Below are 20,076 nucleotides of genomic sequence, written 5' to 3'. Positions count from 1 at the left end.
TTTCCAAATATTTTCATTATTAAATATTATAGGTCAAAGCTAAACTAACGAAATAAATAGGCAAGTGTTAAATATGTTTAAACAATTTTTATCACCCAAAACACAAACAAGTGAATTCAAGTTGCAAACCATTATAATTACAATGCACATTACTCTAATAAAAATATATAATGAATCCAAATTAAATTATATCCTTCAGCGTGATGGTTGAGCACCTCCTTCAGGATTTCCTACACCAGATATCAATACAAATATTGCAACTGGAACTATGTACATCCACTGTAAAGAATAATTCATTTTTAACACTAAACAAAAAAATATACACAACATATTATGTTTTCTCTATTTGATGACTTGCAAATGTAATTAGTGTTTTAAGATTTAATAGATGTCATATGACCTAAGAGTACTGTCTAAAGTTCAATGTAATTTCAAAAGATTTAGATCAAACATTAATAATTTAAACAAAACTGTGCTTGTATTAAGCATATTACATAATGATTCACATACAAATATTTTAAATCAAAGCATATAAATATTTTTAACATTTGTTACAATAGAGTATACATACATATCTGGACAAGAATGGTCTATTATCTTTCATATCACCCTTTTCCCTTGCTTCTTTCTCTCTTTCCAACTTTTGAATGTAAGAGGCAGTATCTGGTCTGCAATAAAAATTTGTCATGAAACAAACAATATTTGTGACAACTCAAATCAGTACAGTAAAAATACATACACGGGAGCTTGATCCACATGACGGAGATAGAAATTGGAATTAATTTGGTATTCAGAATTTTGTTTTAATTGATAAGGTTGAGATGCATTCGTGACTTGAAATGTAACTGCTATTACTTCACCATTTGGTAAAACCCATGCACTTATAACATCAGAAAGTCCATTCTCTAAGAAAGCTTTAGCTTTTACTGATGACAAAAATTCAGTCTCTTTGGTGTCTGCTGTGGTAACTAAAGTTCTTATAGTATAAAATCCATCAAACTGGGCCAACTCCTAGAAAATAGTATAAGAATCAATTAATACAATGTTATTGTTCTTATTTCAAGTCAATATTACAAATTTTTGTAGTTTTTCTGTAAAGTATAATATTTACCTTCAACTCTTCTATATGTTTGTTATTAAATGCAGTTTGATCTATTATTGCAGTTCCAGCTCTGATACTCTTTAAAGATATAGTGCCCCGATTGCAATATTTGTCTCCATTACAATTCAATGAATGTTCGACTTTAATATTTAGCCATCCGTCGTAATCAAGACAAGTCTATAAAATAATTTGATTGCATAAAATTACAAAATAAGAGGTTATTTTAAAAAGGTTAAATGCAAGAAATATTTACCGCATGATAAATTAAAGTAGAATAAATGCTTAACAGTAGTATCATATTGAGAAATGGATTCTAATTTCTAATTGAATACTTTTTCTTGAGTCTAATATATACTAATTATTAATAATACAGGCACAGATGTTTTAAATAGACCTTTTTTGTATAACCATTAATGATGAAAGTAACCAATAATATAAAATTTAATTCCTATATTGACTTTCTGATTAATTCATTTATTATTCGTGAAATTGTATTATGTATATTTTTATTGATTTGTAGTTTTGTAAATTAAGACCTAAATCAATTTGACAATCAAATCGAATAACACACGCAGTGATGCAAGCTCCTACTGTCCTACAGAATCTTTCCCCTACAACCAACTTCAAATTACCCCTAAATATGGATTAAAAACCCCTAAAGTTTTTGTTGTATACCCGGTTTGAGAAGTTATTTGAAATAAGCATCAAACTTTCAAGCAAAATAAAATTTCGATCTTGATGTTTCAATATTATACTTTTTAGATATTTTAGTTATAGCCACACTTTTTAATTCGTTATTTGTTGGTTGGGTTCTAGACTTAATATAAATTATATAAAATCGTGCGTTTTTAAGAACGAAAATATTTCTTTTACTGTTTGTGTCTTGTAATTGTAATGTACCCCTAAATAAATTTACCTCCTAAAATCCCCCCTAGACATCTTGGTTCTCCCTAAATTTGGGGGGAAACCCCCAAGTTGCATCACTTCACTGACATTGTGGAGCATTAGAGCTCTTGTTAACGAACGTTTTTGTCAACGGGTAACGGGCCGACGCAAAACGACGCTACCTTTGAACACGATACGCTTAATAAGTATAACGTGAACGCGTCCTTTTTTGTCGATATCAGTTCTATTAAATTTGAAGGGAGAAGTGCACGTACGTTGATTATTATTTATCAGATAATGTCTCAAAATCTTCATTTAGCATGACGAAGATTTCTTTCCATGCCGCAAAATTTACTTGTTTATTTTCTATAGTTTTGTCCCATAACATTAACATTTGTCCCTATTCTGAACAAGGCTAATAAATAAATCCATATCAATGGTAATCTCCATATTCACATTGAGCAGCAGAGGGTAGGTAGATAGAAATATAAACGTGCGCGCATCCGTACATTTTGTATTAGGATGGCCATGTAGTCGGTAACAGGCTTCACTTAAGCTATGAAGGATTCGATATTCATTTTTAAAATACGCAATATAGCAAAAGATCACACAAATACGCGCTGACTTGTTGGAGTCTTCCTTGCATGTGCGTGTGCTGCGTTGACTTTTTTTTGCATACCTGAGAGAGATAGTATAATAGTGCCGTCGCGGCGTGGCACTCTCTCGTAAGAAATATCGGACGATAAAAACGCAGCTGTGTGCAAGGAATCGGGACGCATTATCGCAATACCGCATGCGATTTTATCGACCTATAATAACGCGCCTGTCTCGGGAGCCTTAAGACGTAAGAGGCGTACTATAGAACGTAGAAGTGTCAAAGTCAAACTCAATATTATTTTTGTGACTCTAGTCTTGAGATACCGGTTTAAATACGGGATTAATAGATTTCGATATTATTGTTTTGTTTTATTGCCAAATTATTGTAACTGACAACTGTTACAAGTAAATGTGTAAATTACTTTAAATTTACAATAATGGAAGAAGTGGATTCGATTATTATACACTTTCTACGTCAGTTAAATGTGTAAGTAAAATTTTAACAATACACCGTCTACTTTTAATTTAAGATTTTATAAACCAGTGTTAATATAATGCATTTGTATAATCATTTTAGTAATATCAATGAGGATGTAAAAAATTTATGTGATATACCAGTGGAAACTATAATTGAAGCTGCAGCGCAGTGCATATCAAACATAAATCCAAACCTTAAAGTGCCAATAAAATTACCAACTGGTGTTTCACAGAGAATAGGAGTGGCTACACAAATTGCTACTTCTTGCAAGGTAAAAGGGAGCTTTGCTAGTTGGATATCTACGTTTTAATTACAAGTGTTCACATTCCATCTCCGCTGTTATGCTTACCATACTTTTAATATTGTAGGAATTGGGCTACAAAAATGATGTTGGCTATCAAACATTCCTATACTACAATGAGACTGAACTCCGGCAAGTATTTATGTTCTTAATTGAAAAGTTACCCAGTGAAGATAAAAAACCTAATGTGAAAGTTGTCCCTTCCAATAAGAAACAAGAACTCTTGCAACAAATTAGTTTAAAAATAGCTGAAGATCTTAACACTATATGGATTCCGCCTTGCTGTAAAAACCCCATAAAAATGTCATTTGGTGACTACATTTATCGAAAAGGTATAACAATTAGTCATTGAGTAGCTTATAATCTAAATATAATGCTCTTATATATATACCGCTGGAAAGATGACCTGAAAAGATCAGCTGGCAAAAACTGGCACTCCATAGCACAGGACCGACAACAATGGGCATCTTTGGAGGAGGCCTTTACCTAAACCGGGGTTCCTGTTAAATAAATACTATAAATATATATTACTAACATAATTTAAGCTAACCTACTAACGAAATCAATATTTTTGGTTACTTTAATATAACAACTACCAACTATTGTAAAACAGGAAATAAAAAGGCTTATTATTATTATAATGCTCTTATAAAGACAATATATATAAGCCGGTAACAGCAATATTTTATAATATAAGACATCACAATTTTTAAAACACAAACAATATTTAACAAAAACAAACAATCACTCACCTATTTAATTCAAGATTTTTTATAAAGGAGAACCTTACATTTATAAACTTTTAAAATAATAGAATATGTTTTTACTTTTCATGTAAATAGAAAAAGTAATGGGTGAAAAGCTAGATGATAACATTCTTATTGAAAAATTAAAACGCTTGCAAAACATAAAAATTGAGAACACACCTATAATCGACCAAACAAATCGGGATACAAATTTGAATAATGAAATTCAAACAAAGAAAATGATTAAAGAAAGCCTCAAAGAATTGAAGGAGACAACAATACAATTGAAACAAAAGTTGGATATGCTTACCAGTGAAAGGAATGTAATGGAGGTTGAATTTTCTCAGGTAACAATTTTGTGATAAATTTCCTGTCTTGTCCACAAACCCCCCACAAAAGCAAAAGGCAGACATTTATAGTATCTGTTTATTATTTATTAACAACGGCAATAAAACAAAAAATATTATTTGCTCTATAAAAAGTGCATATTTTATATACACAATTTGTGATGAACACAGAGCAGGAGGGGACAATGTTTCATATAATATATTTATTAATAATCTAATCATTTTAGGCTCAGAAAAGCTGTGAACGTGTAGATTCAGACTTGCGGAACATAGAGAATGTGCTAAAGAGTGTTGGTATTACTGACATTGACTCGGAAAATTCGGTTGATAATCTTTTGGAAGTTGTTCATAAAAATTTAAATAGGATGCATTGTAAGGTGGAGGACTTAACATCCAAAAATCTCTCGTTGAAAGTTGATATAGAGAAGTTAAAAACTGAAAAGGACTTTTCAGAACTGGTAAGATACATATTAAGATAATTAAACTAAATATGAGTACTTGAGTAATTTACTTTAATTATACTGCTACTACTGGCTAAAACCCACATTTCATAAAGGCAATATAATAACTATATTTAATGCTGAAAGCATATTTCATTGAAATATATGTATGAATGACAATAAGAATGTATATTACTAATGAATAAAAATATTTGTTATCATAAGATAAAAATAATTTTAATATATTCCAGTCGGAGAGAAATAATTGTAAAAAAAATCTTATAGATTTAAAAGAAAAAGCTAAAGGTGTTAAAGATGAATGTGAGAAAAAGGAAGAGTTAAGAATCCAATTAAAGGCAAAATATGAAAAAATGAAAGGAGGAAATAAAAGGTGACTTTTTTATTATTTTTCTCTATTTCATAATGTATTCTAGTTAATCTGAAGTTTAGTTAAAATATCTGCACATAAGGATGCTCCAAAGAAAAACCTATAGCTACTTTTATATTGTTTAATTTCTCATTATTTAAATAACAAAATTACAGACATATATACACCAAAAGAATATTAGAAATAATTGGTAATGTCGACAAACAAAATATGGAAATAAAAAAGGTATTAGAAGATACAAGACACTTACAAAAGGAAATAAACAGTCTTGAGGGCCAACTGGGAAGGTGTTTCTCCATTGCAGATGAAACTCTTTTTAAGGTGAACTATTTACTTTAAATGTTTCACCCTGATAATTCCTGTGACTTCCAAATGTAGTAGACATAATATGTGTTTCTCTGATATTTTCAAAATGAAAACCAATATACAAAGACCTGAGAGTGACCTGAACAGACTGAGAAAATTAATAATAATAAAAGTACTTTTTTTTTTATTACTGCTTTACTTAGTCAAAAAGGGTTTAAAGTATTAACCAAGTTTTGTATATGTATTCCAATTTTCTATACAAGTAAAAATGGTAGAAACTATGTAGTTGGATAGTAATATATGTTGTGATGTTCTAGGATGCTAAAAAGGATGATCAAGCAAAGAAAGCCTACAAACTACTAGCATTATTGCATTCCGAGTGCAATACGATTGTATCACTTGTTAATGAAACTGGAACTCTTGCAAGGGACATTGTGGATTTAGAAGATAATATAAAAACGGAAAAATCAAAGCAAACTGAAAATATACTTCAAAAAATTCAATTAGATTTAGCTAATTTACAAAAAGAATCTAATTAATAATATATTTATCATTTAATACAATACAACAACTGCTTGCAATATAGGATAAAACTATAAAAACAAATTAATTGCTTACATATATTAAAGAGAGTGTCGTAAAGTCATCAACAGTTTCTGAATGAATCGGTTGGTTTACATACCCTATTTATGTGGTGTGCCCATAAGAGTAAGCCCCACCTTAAAGTATCTAGGCTTGTCCTTGATTCTCTATAGACATTTAAGGATAAATAAATATAAAAAACAATGTTTTCTAACTGTATATTTTATTTCATTTTTATTAATAAACACATTCACCTTCTCTTAGGTAAAATTTCAGGAGGAATATAATCTACATCAGATTTGTCTTGAGTTTTACTCTTTATTTGACTTTTATCTTCCATTTGTTCCTTTTCTTCTATTTGAAGGTCAATTTTTTCTTCATTTTCAAAGAACCACAATTTTTGCTCTTCCTTTTGTAATATGTTTTGTTTTTCTTCTATAGCCTGCACACGCTTTATTCTATCCAAACGGGCTATTTGCTCCTGCAGTTTTTGTTCTCGCATAACTTCCCAATCTTTAAAAATCTGAAATAAAAACATGTAGAGGTCAAAAATAGAATATATGGTAGTTTGCTAAATTATTTCAAAATATATAATTGTTAAAAAAAACAAAATGTTATATTGATTGAAATGCTAAAGTTTTTATATTTTTTTATTTACCTTTTCTTGCATGGATATATCTTTACTTTGAGATTTATTAATTGCATTTTCTACTAAATTTTTAATTGATTCTTCAATGTTTCCCTCTGCCACTTTGACATTACTTAGCAAGTTTATGCATTTATCAACACATTCTTTTGACTCTTCTGATGCCTCCAACTTCAATAAATCAATCACTTCTTTATGTACTTTAAATGAATTATTTTGACTTAATTTATCAACAAGAGTAGACAGTTTATCATATTTTTTATAGAAAAGCCAACCTAGAATTTGTAAATTGTTACTGACATTATCAGAGAAACATTTAGATATGCAAGCTAATGTCTTTCCGGATAATAACTTTATATCCTTAATGTCAAAGTGATCATCAAAATATGGATTGCGAAGGAACTTAATCCTTATTTTAATCTCTTCAACCTTTTTATTTTTTTCTGCTTCTTTTGGCTGCTCTTGATTATCTGGTTTATGTTCAATAATAAATTTGTAACAAGCATACTGACATAAAGAACAAGTAATCTCATTGGTATAGTCTTCCTGCAGCATTATAAGTGCTGCAACATTGGTAGCCATCTCATAGTCTTGAGATTTGATCAATTTATCCAATAAGAGATTTGCAGTATAATAATCAAGAAATATACCATAATTTAGAGGATGTTTCAAAATATCTACTAGTTCTTGTATATTGCCAAATTCCATGAAATTTCTGACTGTAGCATGATGTGTAGATTCCAAAGTATTTCCTGTTTCACCTGATAATCTAAGTTTATGCAAAAGATCTTTCAGCTCTTCGAGATACACGCCGTCCCTTACGGCATTAGCGAAAATGTCAACATCAATAGCGCTAATTGTGCCTTTCGATGAATAATTCTGATCTAAACTCGTATAAAAATCGCCAAGATTAACTTTCGTTAATACGGTAGAATTTACTTGAGAGTTCCAAGCATTCGCACATTTGTATTCATTGGTTAGAAATGTATTTTTTGGTGTATTTATAAGGGGAATTTTGATTAAAAACTTATTTCTTAAGGATCTGAACATCTTTTAGTTATATTTTGTAAAAAGGTACATGCGTTAATAACAAAAAATATACTAATACGAAGTGATTCCTTAGCATATACCTAATTATTATACGTAAATACAATTTTAATTTTACAAATACACTAAAAGACACTTGTTAAATCTAAAAACAAAATATCGCCGTCCGTACTCCGTACTGGGGGTCTAGACTCTAGCCAAGATGGCTTAACAGTAGTGTACAGTGTGACCGTTTTAAAAAATGGCGATGTACCAAAACTACAAGGTGCCAGTACTAAATAATACCAAAACACATACTGAATTATACTAAAAATATACTAAAAGAAAAAGAGGATTTTTTTATTAAAACACTTATCATCAGATACTTTTTAATTTTACCAATTACACACCTTCATTATACAGACATTTTAAATAATAATAAATATTTACAATAAGTTTTATTACAAATAGAGCTGAGCAGATTTAGTGCGTTTGCAGGAAAAGCCCTTTGCGATTTCCGAATCATAAAACATTTTGGTGAATATATCGCTGAGATGATCCATGGCCCGAGATGGTATGTTATGTTCTGCCAACGCTGCATAAAATATAAGCTCTGCTTTTCTTACTTCTTCAGATATGGGTTCTTTCCTTTGAAGTAATTTTTCATCGTTCTGAAAATAAACAGGATTTGATTAATTTGATGAATTAAATCAATTATACAAGATTCATCGGACATCCTGTAGAAGTAGGACAATTAATTCATGTGCCAAAAAAAAATAAGGGACACAATAATCTTATAAATATGTTAATGGGGGCATAGCTTTCTTACCTTGGATTGTCCACTATAACGTATAAGTTTCTATCGATGTTTTTCAGAATATGCATGAATTTAATTGTAGCGATTCTGCTTAAAAATGTTGCTCCACACGTTTTACACAAGGCGTTCTCATTATTTTTATCTTTTGTTAACTATGACAAAAATTCAGAATTTTGTTCCCACTCAGATCTATATTTCTGATCGTATTTGCGCTTCATTATCTTCACTACACATGCACACAGAGAGAAATAAATAAAGAACTAAAACATTCGTGGTCCCAAAAGGGACCACATGTATAAAAATACAGCATGTAACGTAGATAGTAATACGTAGCTAAAGCACGATTCGCGAATTTGTTAGCATTAACCGTTCGAAAGAGACAAAATGATACATTTGCGGTAAAAATCAGACAAAGACAAAAACATGTGAACGAAATACGAACGAATGAAAGTGAGTGTTTCCCGCCCAACCCAAAAATATATCAAAATGTGTTTTAAAAGGTTGAAAGTTTAAATGTACCAAAAAATACCAGAATATCAAAAGATACCAAAAAAATACTAAATTAGTTACACGGAGCCCAAATTATACCAATTTGGTACTGAATATACTAAAAACGGTCACACTGGTAGTGTATGTAGAAAGTCGAAAACTAAATTTGTATGAAAATGACAGCTCGTGTCGACACTCGGTAGCCTAGGGGTCTAGCCAAGATGGCTTAACGGTAGTGTATGTAGAAAGTCGAAAACTAAATTTGTATGAAAATGACAGCTCGTGTCGACAGTCGGTAGCCTAGGCCCTAAAGGCGTGAGTCGGGATACAATAAGCGACGCCATGACAGTGCTACGAAAAGACACACATTAACGCTTACGCTATTCGGTAGCCAACGACCAATTAATGTTTCGGCAGTGTAGAAAAAACGGCGTTTCTCCGCCATGTTTTAGCGTGATCTCAAAAGCTGCTGTTTGCAATAATTCAGTACAACTAATGCCATCTTTAATGACTACCGTTTTAAAAACATGTCATATTTTGGACGTTTTAACGAAATGGCTTTAATTTGTTATCTGTCTTTTTTTAACGTTCTCGTGTAATTGTAATAATTTAAACTAGAGTTAATATTTTTAAGTTAAGAGTTTTAGTTTTTCTATGAATCAATGCGAGGATAACATAATAGACACAGATAAATATGAAAATATCAAGAAAATCAGCAAATTAGTAGAGGTAAATCCTAGTTATATTGGATATCTTTTATTGATATTTATATTGCATGTAAGTTCATGAAATTGTTCTTTAATTTGAAAAATACATATACCATTTAATATTGCATATATTATGTAATCACAAAGTAAAATGATTGTACATTTTATTTGTATATTTCAGATGAGAAAGCAGTCACTAATGAACATAATTAGAAGTTCTAAATATATTTTATTGTAATTATAATAGAAGCTGATAATGATATAATATTGATTTAAATTAATCAAAAAAGTGGATTTATACTTTATGAACTTAAGAAATATAAATAGTGAGCAATACTAAGTAATGGTAAGCAGATATTTTCTTTAATTATTTACTAAGTCAATATACTAGAGAAGTTATTATAATATTGTTAATGAATTAGAAGTTTGAATTCAAGTCCCTTGAGAGTTACCGACATTGTTTGGTTATTAAAAACTTTAATTGACAATAAGCAGCAAAGTAACAAATTAAGTTTATTTTTAAGTTTAGAATTAAGTAAAGAGTTTTAATATTAAAGTTACCTATTGAACAAACCTTGGACCGATCTCAGTTTGGTTTGTCAGTTTTCTATTTGATCAAAGTACTAACTAAAATATTTTCTTTTCAGAAAAAGAGAAGCTAATAAGACAACTAAAATATTAAAAAAAACCACAAATGGACAAGTTTTATTAGTCTTATCTTTTATTAATTTAAGTGTTATATTATGTACCTGAAAATGGGGAATGAAGCATTTTATGAATAATGTAAAAAATAAGACAAGTGGAGTATGAAATAATGGTTGGTTAAGTAACATTACCTCATGAACAGGAAACAGTAACTGAAACTATGTTCTTCCACATTTAATCTTAATAAGTTCAGCAGTTTGAATGTTAATGAGATATTATTATAAACAAACTAGATTTGTAGATTTTGGGAAGAATTATATCTTTAAAAAAACTATTATTATTTACAATTGTTGTGTTAAGGAAACAATCACTGTTTTTTTAATCGCCCAGGATGTATTCATAGTAACTGTAGGTATCATAGTAATTTTATGAAATCATCACAACATCTAACGTTAGGTTTTATGAATTGAAAATTTTTTGGTATATAACAGCACATAAACAAGATATTGACATTGCTGCAAACTAACACGTACATTTATTAGTTAATTATCTACATATATAAATATGAATAATTGAATACATCTACATTAGGTAGTAATGCATTGAATTTGGTGCACCTGTGTGTGTTCAGTAGTAATGTCTGTATTGTTTAATAAGTTGTTACATATGCTTATTTTTCTATGTAGACTGCATTATGTTAAGGAAGATATTTGGTGCCTTATTTTAATAAAAAATAACCATAACTGAAACATTTTTATTTTGCTACCTATTTGTTTAATATTCCTAACTGTTAGTAGGTACGGGTCATATGCATTATCTGTATATTCTTGTAAAATAAACTAATATTGTTAACCACTTTAATGGCTTTTCCTACTAAAGAAGACATAGGTAAATTACGAAAAATAAAACTGACAAATACATAACATACAATGTTTATTCATTTCTTACTTAAACAGATTTTGCATTTACATATTAACTAGTAGCAAATCACTAATATAACCAAAAGTTAATAGACATAAATATTAACTTTTATATTAGATTTATATCTAAGATGTTGGAGCATCAATATGGAATCAAAGGTTGAGTAAGGGTTATAATTTCATACCAGACTAAGTTTCTATTTTATAATTTTTATTAATCCCTCTTTTCATTTCATTAATTACTTGCTGCTTTTCAATGCTCACTTTCTAAAAGTATAAATTTATTATAAACAATAAACCTTTATGACTCTAACATAAACTGAAATTGTTTGTTGGACATAAACAGAGATAATTCCAACTAGTAGCAAATCACTAATAAAATCTACACTTATATATAAATCTGCTTACAAATTGACATTAAAAATGTTCAAGCACAAACACCAAACCTAATTAAAGCTTAAATCAAACTCTAATTTCAGTGTTCACACTATGTTTTTATTCTATTGTTTTTTAATTCCTTGGACTATCCTTCTATTCCTTATCAACTTCTAGTCATCCTTATTTTCACTCTTTATTTATCAATCTACAGTACAATTTCTATTGTTTCTTCTAAGCGGTAACAAAATATGTTGCTTCTTCATTTTGCAGATTAGTTGTAAGATCAAATCCATAAAATATCAAAGTATGAGTACTACTTATTATTATATAGCGCGATTATGCAATTTCAAAATATTGTATTTATTTGTAGCCTTAAATTTCTGAGAAAACATGAAACAAACCATAATTAATTTAAACATGCAATTAAATTCATATATTCACTTTGCACCTTCCGTAAATTCCACTTAAATCGAAAATTGTTCCGACCTTGCTGACATTCTAATGTCCCTTTTGCAGCTTCCAATAATTGGAATTTGCAATTATTGCAAATTTACAATAATATTGTAGTTTTAACTTTTATTTGTTTATAAAAGTGACATTAGGAATACATTTAATCCAGAGACAATATGACGGAATAAGGTGCTACGAACAGCAGCTCGCATCTACGCTGTCGACTTTGCGGTAATGTATCGACATGCCTCTTGGCTACGAACGAAGCGTTTTCGACAGTACGATTACGCAAAAGCGGTAGTGTATGTAGAATACTTTTCGACACCAATATGGCTAGACCCCCTAGGCCCTAGAGGCGTGAGTTGGGATACAATAAGCGACGCCATGACAGTGCTACGAAAAGACACACATTAACGCTTACGCTATTCGGTAGCCAACGGCCAATTAATGTTTCGGCAGTGTAGAAAAAACGGCGTTTCTCCGCCATGTTTTAGCGTGATCTCAAAAGCTGCTGTTTGCAATAATTAAGTACAACTATTGCCATCTTTAATGGCTACCGTTTTAAAAACATGTCATATTTTGGACGTTTTAACGAAATGGTTTTAATTTGTTATCAGTCTTTTTTTAACGTTCTCGTGTAATTATAATAATTTAAACTAGAGTTAATATTTTTAAGTTAAGAGTTTTAGTTTTTCTATGAATAACGAGGATAACATAATAGACACAGATAAATATGAAAATATCAAGAAAATCAGCAAATTAGTAGAGGTAAATCCTAGTTATATTGGATATCTCTTATTGATATTTATATTGCATGTAAGTTCATGAAGTTGTTCTTTAATTTAAAAAATACATATACCATTTAATATTGCATATATTATGCAATCACAAAGTAAAATTATTGTACATTGTATTTGTATATTTCAGATGATAAAGCAGCCACTAATGAACATAATATAGAATATAGAAGTTCTAAATATATTTTATTGTAATTATAATAGAAGCTAATGATATAATATTGATTATATTAATCAAATAAAGTGGATTTATACTTCATGAACTTTGGAAATATAAAATCTAGTGAGCAATACTAAGGAATGGTAATCAGATATTTTCTTAAATTATTTACTAAGTTAATATACTAGAGAAGTTATTATAATATTGTTAATGAATGAGAAGTTTGAATTCAAGCCCTTTGGGAGTTACTGACATTGTTTGGTTATTAAGAACTTTAATTGACAATAAGCAGCAGTGACAAATTAAGTATATTTTTAAGAATTAAGTAAAGAGTTTTAATACTAAAGTTACCTATTGAACAAACCTTGGACCGATCTTACAGTTTAGTTTGTCAGTTTTCTATTTGATCAGAGTACTAACTAAATTATTTTCTTTTCAGAAAAAGAGAAGCTATGGAGTATGAAATAATGGTTGGTTAAGTAACATTACCTCAAGAACAGGAAACAGTAACTGAAACTATGTTCTTCTACATTTAATCTTAATAAGTTCAGCAGTTTGAATGTTAATGAGACATTATTATAAACAAACTGCATTTGTAGATTTTGGGAAGAATTATATCTTTACAATAACTATTATTATTTACAATTGTTGTGTTAAGGAAACAATCACTATTTTTTTAATCGCCAAGGATGTATTCATAGTAACTGTAGGTATCATAGTAATTTTATGAAATCATCACATCAACATCTAACGTTAGGTTTTATGAATTGAACAATTTTTTGTATATAACAGCACACAAACAAGATATTGACATTGCTGCAAACTAACACTTACATTTATTAGTTAATTATCTACATATATAAATATGAATACATCTACATTAGGTAGAAATGCATTTAATTTGATGCACCTGTGTGTGTTCAGTAGTAATGTCTGTATTGTTTAATAAGTTGTTACATATGCTTATTTTTCTATGTAGACTGCATTATGTTAAGGAAGATATTTGTGCCTTATTTTAATAAAAAATAACCATAACTGAAACATTTTTATTTTGCTACCTGTTTGTTTAATATTCCTAACTATTAGTAGGTACGGGTCATTCATATACCTATGGATTATCTGTCTATTCTTGTAAAATAAACTAATATTGTGAACCACTTTCATGGCTTTTCCTACTAAAGAAGACAGGTAAATTACCAAAAATAAAACTGACAAATACATAACATACAATGTTTATTCATTTCTTACTTAAACAGATTTTGCATTTACATATTCACTAGTAGCAAATCACTGATATAACCAAAAGTTAATTGACATAAATATTAACTTAAAATAAGCATCAAACTTAAATTTATATCTAAGATGTTGGAGCATCAATATGGAGTCAAAGGTTGATTAAGGGTTATAATTTAAGACTAAGTTTATATTTTATAATTTTTAATTAATCCCTCTTTTTTATAAAGATATTATAAACAATCAACCTTTATGACTCTAACTTAAACTGAAATTGTTTGATGGACATAAACAGAGATTATTCCAACTCATTAATAAAATCAAGTAGCAAATCATTAATAAAATCTACACTTATATAAAAATCAGCTTTCAAATTGACATTAACAATGTTCAAGCACAAACACCAAACCTAATTAAAGCTTAAATCAAACTCTAATTTCAGTGTTCACACTAGTCTACGTTTTTTTTCTATTGTTTTTTAATTCCTTGGACTTTATCAACTTCTAGTCAACCTTATTTTCACTCTTTATTTATCAATCCACAGTACTATTTCTATTGTTTCTTCTAAGCGGTAACAAAATATGTTGCTTCTTCATTTTGCAGATTAGTTGTGAGGTCAAATCCTAAAAATATCAAAGTATGAGTACTACTAATTATTATTATATATCACGATTATGCAATTTCAAAATATTGTATTTATTTGTAGCCTTAAATTTCTGAGAAAACATGAAACAAAACATAATTAATTTAAACATGCAATTAAAATTCATATATTCACTTTGCACCTTCCGTAAATTCCACTTAAATCGAAAATTGTTCCAACCTTGCTGACATTCTAATGTCCCTTTTGCAGCTTCCAATTGCAAATTTACAAAAATATTGTAAAGTTTTAACTTCTATTTGTTTATAAAAGTGACATTAGGAATACATTTAATCCAGAGACAATATGACGGAATAAGGTGCTACGAACAGCAGCTCGCATCTACGCTGTCGACTTTGCGGTAATGTATCGACATGCCTCTTGGCTACGAACGAAGCGTTTTCGACAGTACAATTACGCAAAAGCGGTAGTGTATGTAGAATACTTTTCGACACCAATATGGCTAGACCCCCTGTAGTCCGTACTCGTAGTACTAACTACTAGCCAATAGTCTATAATCTGTTAATCTATATGATCTATAACACAGACTTAGTAGAAGTAGTCTATCATTTGTGATAGCCGCCTATCTAAACGCATATTATACTAGGAAGAGACTAGTCACTAGTCTCATATTAAATTAGACTATCCTATTCTTACAGCATTGCCAAGTAGCTGCTACTGCTGCTACTTATATAAAATGTGGTCCAAATCTATGTGGAAAAAGACTCTTCCGTGGTCATGATACAAAATCACTTTAGCACGGGTGTGACCCTAGCGGTAATCCACCAAAGGAATTTGTATGAGATTGGCAATTAGCTCACGCTATGACACGTGTCCATACATTGGCAATGATTCGTTTGGCGTAGGTGGGTTAAGTGTGTCGCAAATAATAATAAATCGTTTAGTTGCAAAGAAATGTGTGTATGTAACACACATTCAGATTGATAATTGTTGGCTATATATAAATTTAGCTTTATCCTCTATATTGCCTTTGTATATATAAAAAGTAAAGTATTATTTGATATTGTTACAATTGAAATAAAAATAGTCACATTTTGAGTAAATTAATTATTACATAAAATGTAATAATTAACTCTAAGCGCTCCTGCACACGATGCCGTCACCGTTCCGTCGCCGCGCCGTCGCCACACAATTACTCTGTAGATACGAGTCGCGCGAAGCCCGCCACCGCGCCGCCGCTGCCCCGCCACCGCGCGCTTTTCGCTCATTGTATGTTTGATTCATTCCATTACTGGCCGCGTACGAACGTGCACGCCGCGAGACAGCACGTGACGCAAACATGTCTAATATAATGAAAAAAAAGAAGTTTGTGCTTGCTTACTATATGTATAGAAAATGGAAAAAAGAACGACGAGTTAAAAAGTTGTGGGTTCATCCTATGCTGTCGGCTCGGGAGCAATATGGTGAATTTCATACACTTTATGAAGATCTCCGAAAAGACGAGGCCAAGTTTTGTGATTATTTTCGAATGAATTACAAGACATTTGATAAATTATTAGATTTATTAAATAACAAACTGCAACACACAAATACAAATATGCGAGCAAGTATATCTGCTAAGGAGAGATTGGTTGTTACATTGAGGTAAAGTAACATATATATTTTTTTTAATTATCCTGATGTAATGTAGAAAAATCAAAATCAATCAAGCTTGAAGTAGATGGACTTGTGATGCTTTGTAATGAATCATTTTCAATGCTATAATTCGAAGCCTGTGATTGAACTCTCGTACTGTTATGTGGAGCGCTATAACTATTTCTACTCGTATATTGAATATTTCTTATAATATTCAATACTTGATACTGGAATTCAACAATGTCTTCGTCTTTGAAGCGTTCCACGCTAGGAGCTATACCTTTAAAAAAAGACATCATTCTACTATCGTCATCTTTTTCTAACGATTCCATAAACTTAATCATTTTCTTATCTACGGGGTTTATTTCTTCGTTTTTCTTTCTTTTGGTGACATTAGACTCTTCAGATTTTTTTTCTTCCGGCATGTTTGATCCAGATTGGGGTGGCCGTGGGGTAATTTTTTTCAAAAATTGTAAATTATCATAATATTGATATTTATGTACTGGTTTTGCACCTGATCCAGATTTCGATTCACGAATCTTTTTGTCGCATTTCATCCATGCATCTCTTATATTTTTCCATTTCTGAGATATTATTTTACCTGAAAAAATTAATATTCATTTTATTTTTATAATGTTTTTGCAATTTCAGGTATTTAGCAACCGGAACTTCATTAGCCGATCTTGAATATCGTTTTAGAATGGGAAAATCAACTTTAAGCGTAATCATACGAGAAGTATGTTCTCTAATATGGTCTGAACTTTACCCAAATTATATGAAAATGCCATGTATGAACGATTGGCTAGAAATAGCAGATAAATTCGAAGTATCTGCTAATTTCCCTCATTGTGTCGGTGCTGTAGATGGAAAGCACATCAGAGTAATTAAACCAAATAAAAGTGGATCGATGTTTTTGAACTATAAACATTATTTCTCGATTGTATTGATGGCAGTCGCCGATAGTGGCTACAACTTTATTTATATTAACGTCGGTGCTTATGGAAAGGATTGTGATTCAGGTGTATTTAAAGATACAGCTTTCTGGCACAACATGATTAACAATACTTTGAACTTGCCAGGACCTGCTTCCTTACCTAATACCAACATTGCTTTGCCATATGTATTCGTAGGCGATGAAGCATTTGCACTACATCAGAATTTTCTGCGCCCATATAATAGTCAACAGCTTGATGCAGAAAAATCCGTTTTTAATTATCGGTTAACAAGAGCGAGACGATATGTAGAATGTACCTTTGGGATACTGGCCAATAAATGGCGAATTTTTCATCGACCTTTAAACGTGTCATTGGATTTGGCTGTTGATGTTGTGAAAGCTTGTTGTTTACTGCAAAATTTTATACACAAAGAGGAGGGTGTAAAAGGGGTGCAAGAATCTCTAACTCACACCGAGTTAGAGGAGTTTTTGCCATTTGATTCTACAGAAATAGTTCCCACAACAGCTAATGATATACGTGACAAATATAAGGAGTATTTTAATTCTGAATATGGCAGTGTACCATGGCAAAATAATTATTGTTAATATGAAACGTGTTTCTATCTAGCGGGAATACTCAAGCTCCTACTAGTAGCAAGTGATTGCTTGTTTAATGTACATAGGTATCTACCACACGAAATTACTCACGAGATATACTATCCACAGTCCACACACTATATAATATATAGAGGTACCCTCTGTTGCATTAGTAAATAAAAATCACACTGATCGTGTCTTGTCCCAAAGTTACTTTAAGTCAGCTACTTATATATTTTTTCGATTGGCCCCACTAGACAGAAACACACTAAAAAGCATTAATAAAATTTTGTAAAAAGATACTTACCGTATTTATTTTTCTCCGTATGAGGTAGTTCCGCAAAGTTCTCATTCATTATATGGCAGATCTCAAACCAAGCTTTTAAACTTTTACGCTTGTCTTTATATATTTCCAAAGTTTTGTCCCATAACACTTCTCTGTCCTCCACTAAAGTTATAAACGTTTCGTAATCAAAACTTTCCATGGTAATTTCTTAAAAAGTTACGCACGTGCACGTTCGTTCGCGGCCGGTAATGGAGTGAATCCAACAGAGGAAACGCGCGCGGAGGCGGGGTGGCGGCGGCGCGGCGGCGGGCTTTACGCGACTCGTATCTACAGAGTAAATGTGCGGCGTCAGCGCGGCAACGGCGCGGTGACGGCATCGTGTGCAGGAGCGCTAACACTATCTATTCAATCAATAATTGATTTTTTTAAATTTCATTTTAGATTTATTTATTATATACATGATGTTAAATAGAAAAAAGTTTTTGTGGTGGAAACACAAACTGGACACAGTTTTTCTGTCCACCAGGACGTCGAACATATTTAAATAATTAACTTATTACATACTTAGGCCAGTGATATACTATACAATATAACATTTTTACTATTAAACCATCAAAATTGCACGAACAACGTGATAAACCAATTGAAACATTGACGCTCCACAGTAAGCCCATGCAAGAAACCTGTTCTTGACGAGAATTCACATTCGAATACAGGATCTGTTCCAATATTCGAATATGAATTAAATGACGATGTTTATTATTTCATTAATACTTCGAATGAAGCACGTTAATAGAGTTTCTTCGATAATTTTTTGTGGTTGGAATATTATTTATTATACAGGACACCATTAGTATAGGTCGGTTATCGAAAGCTGGCGCGTTCACAGTACTCACACTAATGCAATTTCACTATACAGTATGTTTAAAAATATGACTTTTTTGTCAAGCTATATATTTTAGTCTACTCTGGTTTTAGTAAGGTTGGGTGGGTTGTAAATAAATAAAAATGTGTCAAATACATATAAATATTATGTGCATACGAGGGTGGATCTAAAAGTTCTAAGCCCGACCAAGAACGTAAAAGAGTAGTTTGTGTAAATAATTTTTAATTTTTCGACATAAGCTCCATCTAGCTCAACACACTTTACTTTTACTTCACTAACTATTCTTTCAATACTCCTCTTAGAAACCCCAGTCGCATATGATGTCAAATTAAATATAAAAATTTTTCATTAAAGTTTTTATTAAGATGCTGAAAATAATTAAAAACATTGTGCACCATTTCACGAGATTGCCCTGGTAATGTTTGAAAAAAGATCAACATGTACAGGGTATGTTCCGATATACACTGCGAGTACTGTATAGTGCTCCCACTGTTCAAAAATTCGTTCCGCTATGGACTGCCAGTATACAGCCGCAGCGTCCTAGGGAAATATATGACGTCACAAATCCCCGCTATACTTCTACTGCGAGCACTGGCGTTTTCGAGGTAAGGTACTCGCAGTGCTTTGATCACGTGATCAATCAAAACCACTTGAATGCCTAACGGCTGATATAACTTACAGTTTAATAACAAACATT

At 30.9% G+C, this 20,076-nt stretch overlaps 4 protein-coding genes and 3 long non-coding RNA genes across 8 annotated transcripts; 3 read left to right on the top strand and 4 right to left on the bottom strand.

The window, feature by feature from the left end:
- Positions 1 to 53: 53 nt before the first annotated feature.
- LOC125061259 (ER membrane protein complex subunit 10) lies at positions 54 to 1,691 on the bottom strand. Its single transcript, XM_047666592.1, has 5 exons — positions 1,356 to 1,691; positions 1,112 to 1,279; positions 740 to 1,011; positions 572 to 668; positions 54 to 279 (listed from the first exon to the last, which is right to left on the bottom strand). Exons 1-5 carry the CDS (start codon positions 1,398 to 1,400, stop codon positions 196 to 198), a joined length of 666 nt encoding a protein of 221 aa, XP_047522548.1. The 5' UTR covers positions 1,401 to 1,691; the 3' UTR covers positions 54 to 195.
- Positions 1,692 to 2,845: 1,154 nt separating this feature from the next.
- LOC125061254 (coiled-coil domain-containing protein 22) lies at positions 2,846 to 6,386 on the top strand. Its single transcript, XM_047666585.1, has 8 exons — positions 2,846 to 3,071; positions 3,162 to 3,333; positions 3,431 to 3,695; positions 4,206 to 4,456; positions 4,684 to 4,914; positions 5,148 to 5,287; positions 5,440 to 5,605; positions 5,908 to 6,386. Exons 1-8 carry the CDS (start codon positions 3,022 to 3,024, stop codon positions 6,127 to 6,129), a joined length of 1,497 nt encoding a protein of 498 aa, XP_047522541.1. The 5' UTR covers positions 2,846 to 3,021; the 3' UTR covers positions 6,130 to 6,386.
- LOC125061256 (28S ribosomal protein S27, mitochondrial) lies at positions 6,377 to 8,039 on the bottom strand. Its single transcript, XM_047666588.1, has 2 exons — positions 6,831 to 8,039; positions 6,377 to 6,695 (listed from the first exon to the last, which is right to left on the bottom strand). Exons 1-2 carry the CDS (start codon positions 7,866 to 7,868, stop codon positions 6,423 to 6,425), a joined length of 1,311 nt encoding a protein of 436 aa, XP_047522544.1. The 5' UTR covers positions 7,869 to 8,039; the 3' UTR covers positions 6,377 to 6,422.
- A 182-nt stretch (positions 8,040 to 8,221) lies between these two features.
- LOC125061261 lies at positions 8,222 to 9,289 on the bottom strand. The gene is made up of 2 exons (XR_007119015.1): positions 8,674 to 9,289; positions 8,222 to 8,515 (listed from the first exon to the last, which is right to left on the bottom strand). It is a non-coding gene; the product is annotated as an uncharacterized LOC125061261 (long non-coding RNA).
- Positions 9,290 to 9,864: 575 nt separating this feature from the next.
- Positions 9,865 to 14,242, top strand: LOC125061260. Of its 2 annotated transcripts, XR_007119014.1 has the most exons (3): positions 9,865 to 9,879; positions 13,178 to 13,350; positions 13,647 to 14,242. It is a non-coding gene; the product is annotated as an uncharacterized LOC125061260 (long non-coding RNA). The 2 variants fall into 2 exon arrangements; XR_007119013.1 differs by lacking the exon at positions 9,865 to 9,879 and having other exon boundaries at positions 13,082 to 13,350.
- Positions 14,243 to 16,241: 1,999 nt separating this feature from the next.
- LOC125061252 (protein ANTAGONIST OF LIKE HETEROCHROMATIN PROTEIN 1-like) lies at positions 16,242 to 18,507 on the top strand. The gene is made up of 2 exons (XM_047666584.1): positions 16,242 to 16,685; positions 17,328 to 18,507. The coding sequence occupies exons 1-2, from the start codon at positions 16,381 to 16,383 to the stop codon at positions 18,214 to 18,216; spliced, it is 1,194 nt and encodes a 397-aa protein (XP_047522540.1). The 5' UTR covers positions 16,242 to 16,380; the 3' UTR covers positions 18,217 to 18,507.
- Positions 16,585 to 18,883, bottom strand: LOC125061253. Its single transcript, XR_007119012.1, has 2 exons — positions 18,515 to 18,883; positions 16,585 to 17,277 (listed from the first exon to the last, which is right to left on the bottom strand). It is a non-coding gene; the product is annotated as an uncharacterized LOC125061253 (long non-coding RNA).
- Positions 18,884 to 20,076: the final 1,193 nt, after the last annotated feature.

The sequence above is a fragment of the Pieris napi genome, chromosome 23, assembly GCF_905475465.1.
Source record: "Pieris napi chromosome 23, ilPieNapi1.2, whole genome shotgun sequence".
Lineage (NCBI taxonomy): Eukaryota > Metazoa > Arthropoda > Insecta > Lepidoptera > Pieridae > Pieris > Pieris napi.
This window is presented reverse-complemented; position numbering and strand designations above follow the sequence as displayed.

Coding starts and splice junctions, on each gene's coding strand:
- LOC125061259 (XM_047666592.1), bottom strand. CDS start 1,400: ATGATACTACTGTTAAGCATTTATTCTACTTTAATTTATCATGCG. Junction 1,280..1,355: donor CTACTTTAATTTATCATGCG/GTAAATATTTCT, acceptor ATTATTTTATAG/ACTTGTCTTGATTACGACGG. Junction 280..571: donor GACCATTCTTGTCCAGATAT/GTATGTATACTC, acceptor TATTCTTTACAG/TGGATGTACATAGTTCCAGT.
- LOC125061256 (XM_047666588.1), bottom strand. CDS start 7,868: ATGTTCAGATCCTTAAGAAATAAGTTTTTAATCAAAATTCCCCTTATA. Junction 6,696..6,830: donor ATATATCCATGCAAGAAAAG/GTAAATAAAAAA, acceptor TTTTTATTTCAG/ATTTTTAAAGATTGGGAAGT.
- LOC125061254 (XM_047666585.1), top strand. CDS start 3,022: ATGGAAGAAGTGGATTCGATTATTATACACTTTCTACGTCAGTTAAAT. Junction 3,334..3,430: donor AAATTGCTACTTCTTGCAAG/GTAAAAGGGAGC, acceptor TTAATATTGTAG/GAATTGGGCTACAAAAATGA. Junction 5,606..5,907: donor CAGATGAAACTCTTTTTAAG/GTGAACTATTTA, acceptor GTGATGTTCTAG/GATGCTAAAAAGGATGATCA.
- LOC125061252 (XM_047666584.1), top strand. CDS start 16,381: ATGTCTAATATAATGAAAAAAAAGAAGTTTGTGCTTGCTTACTATATG. Junction 16,686..17,327: donor AGATTGGTTGTTACATTGAG/GTAAAGTAACAT, acceptor TTGCAATTTCAG/GTATTTAGCAACCGGAACTT.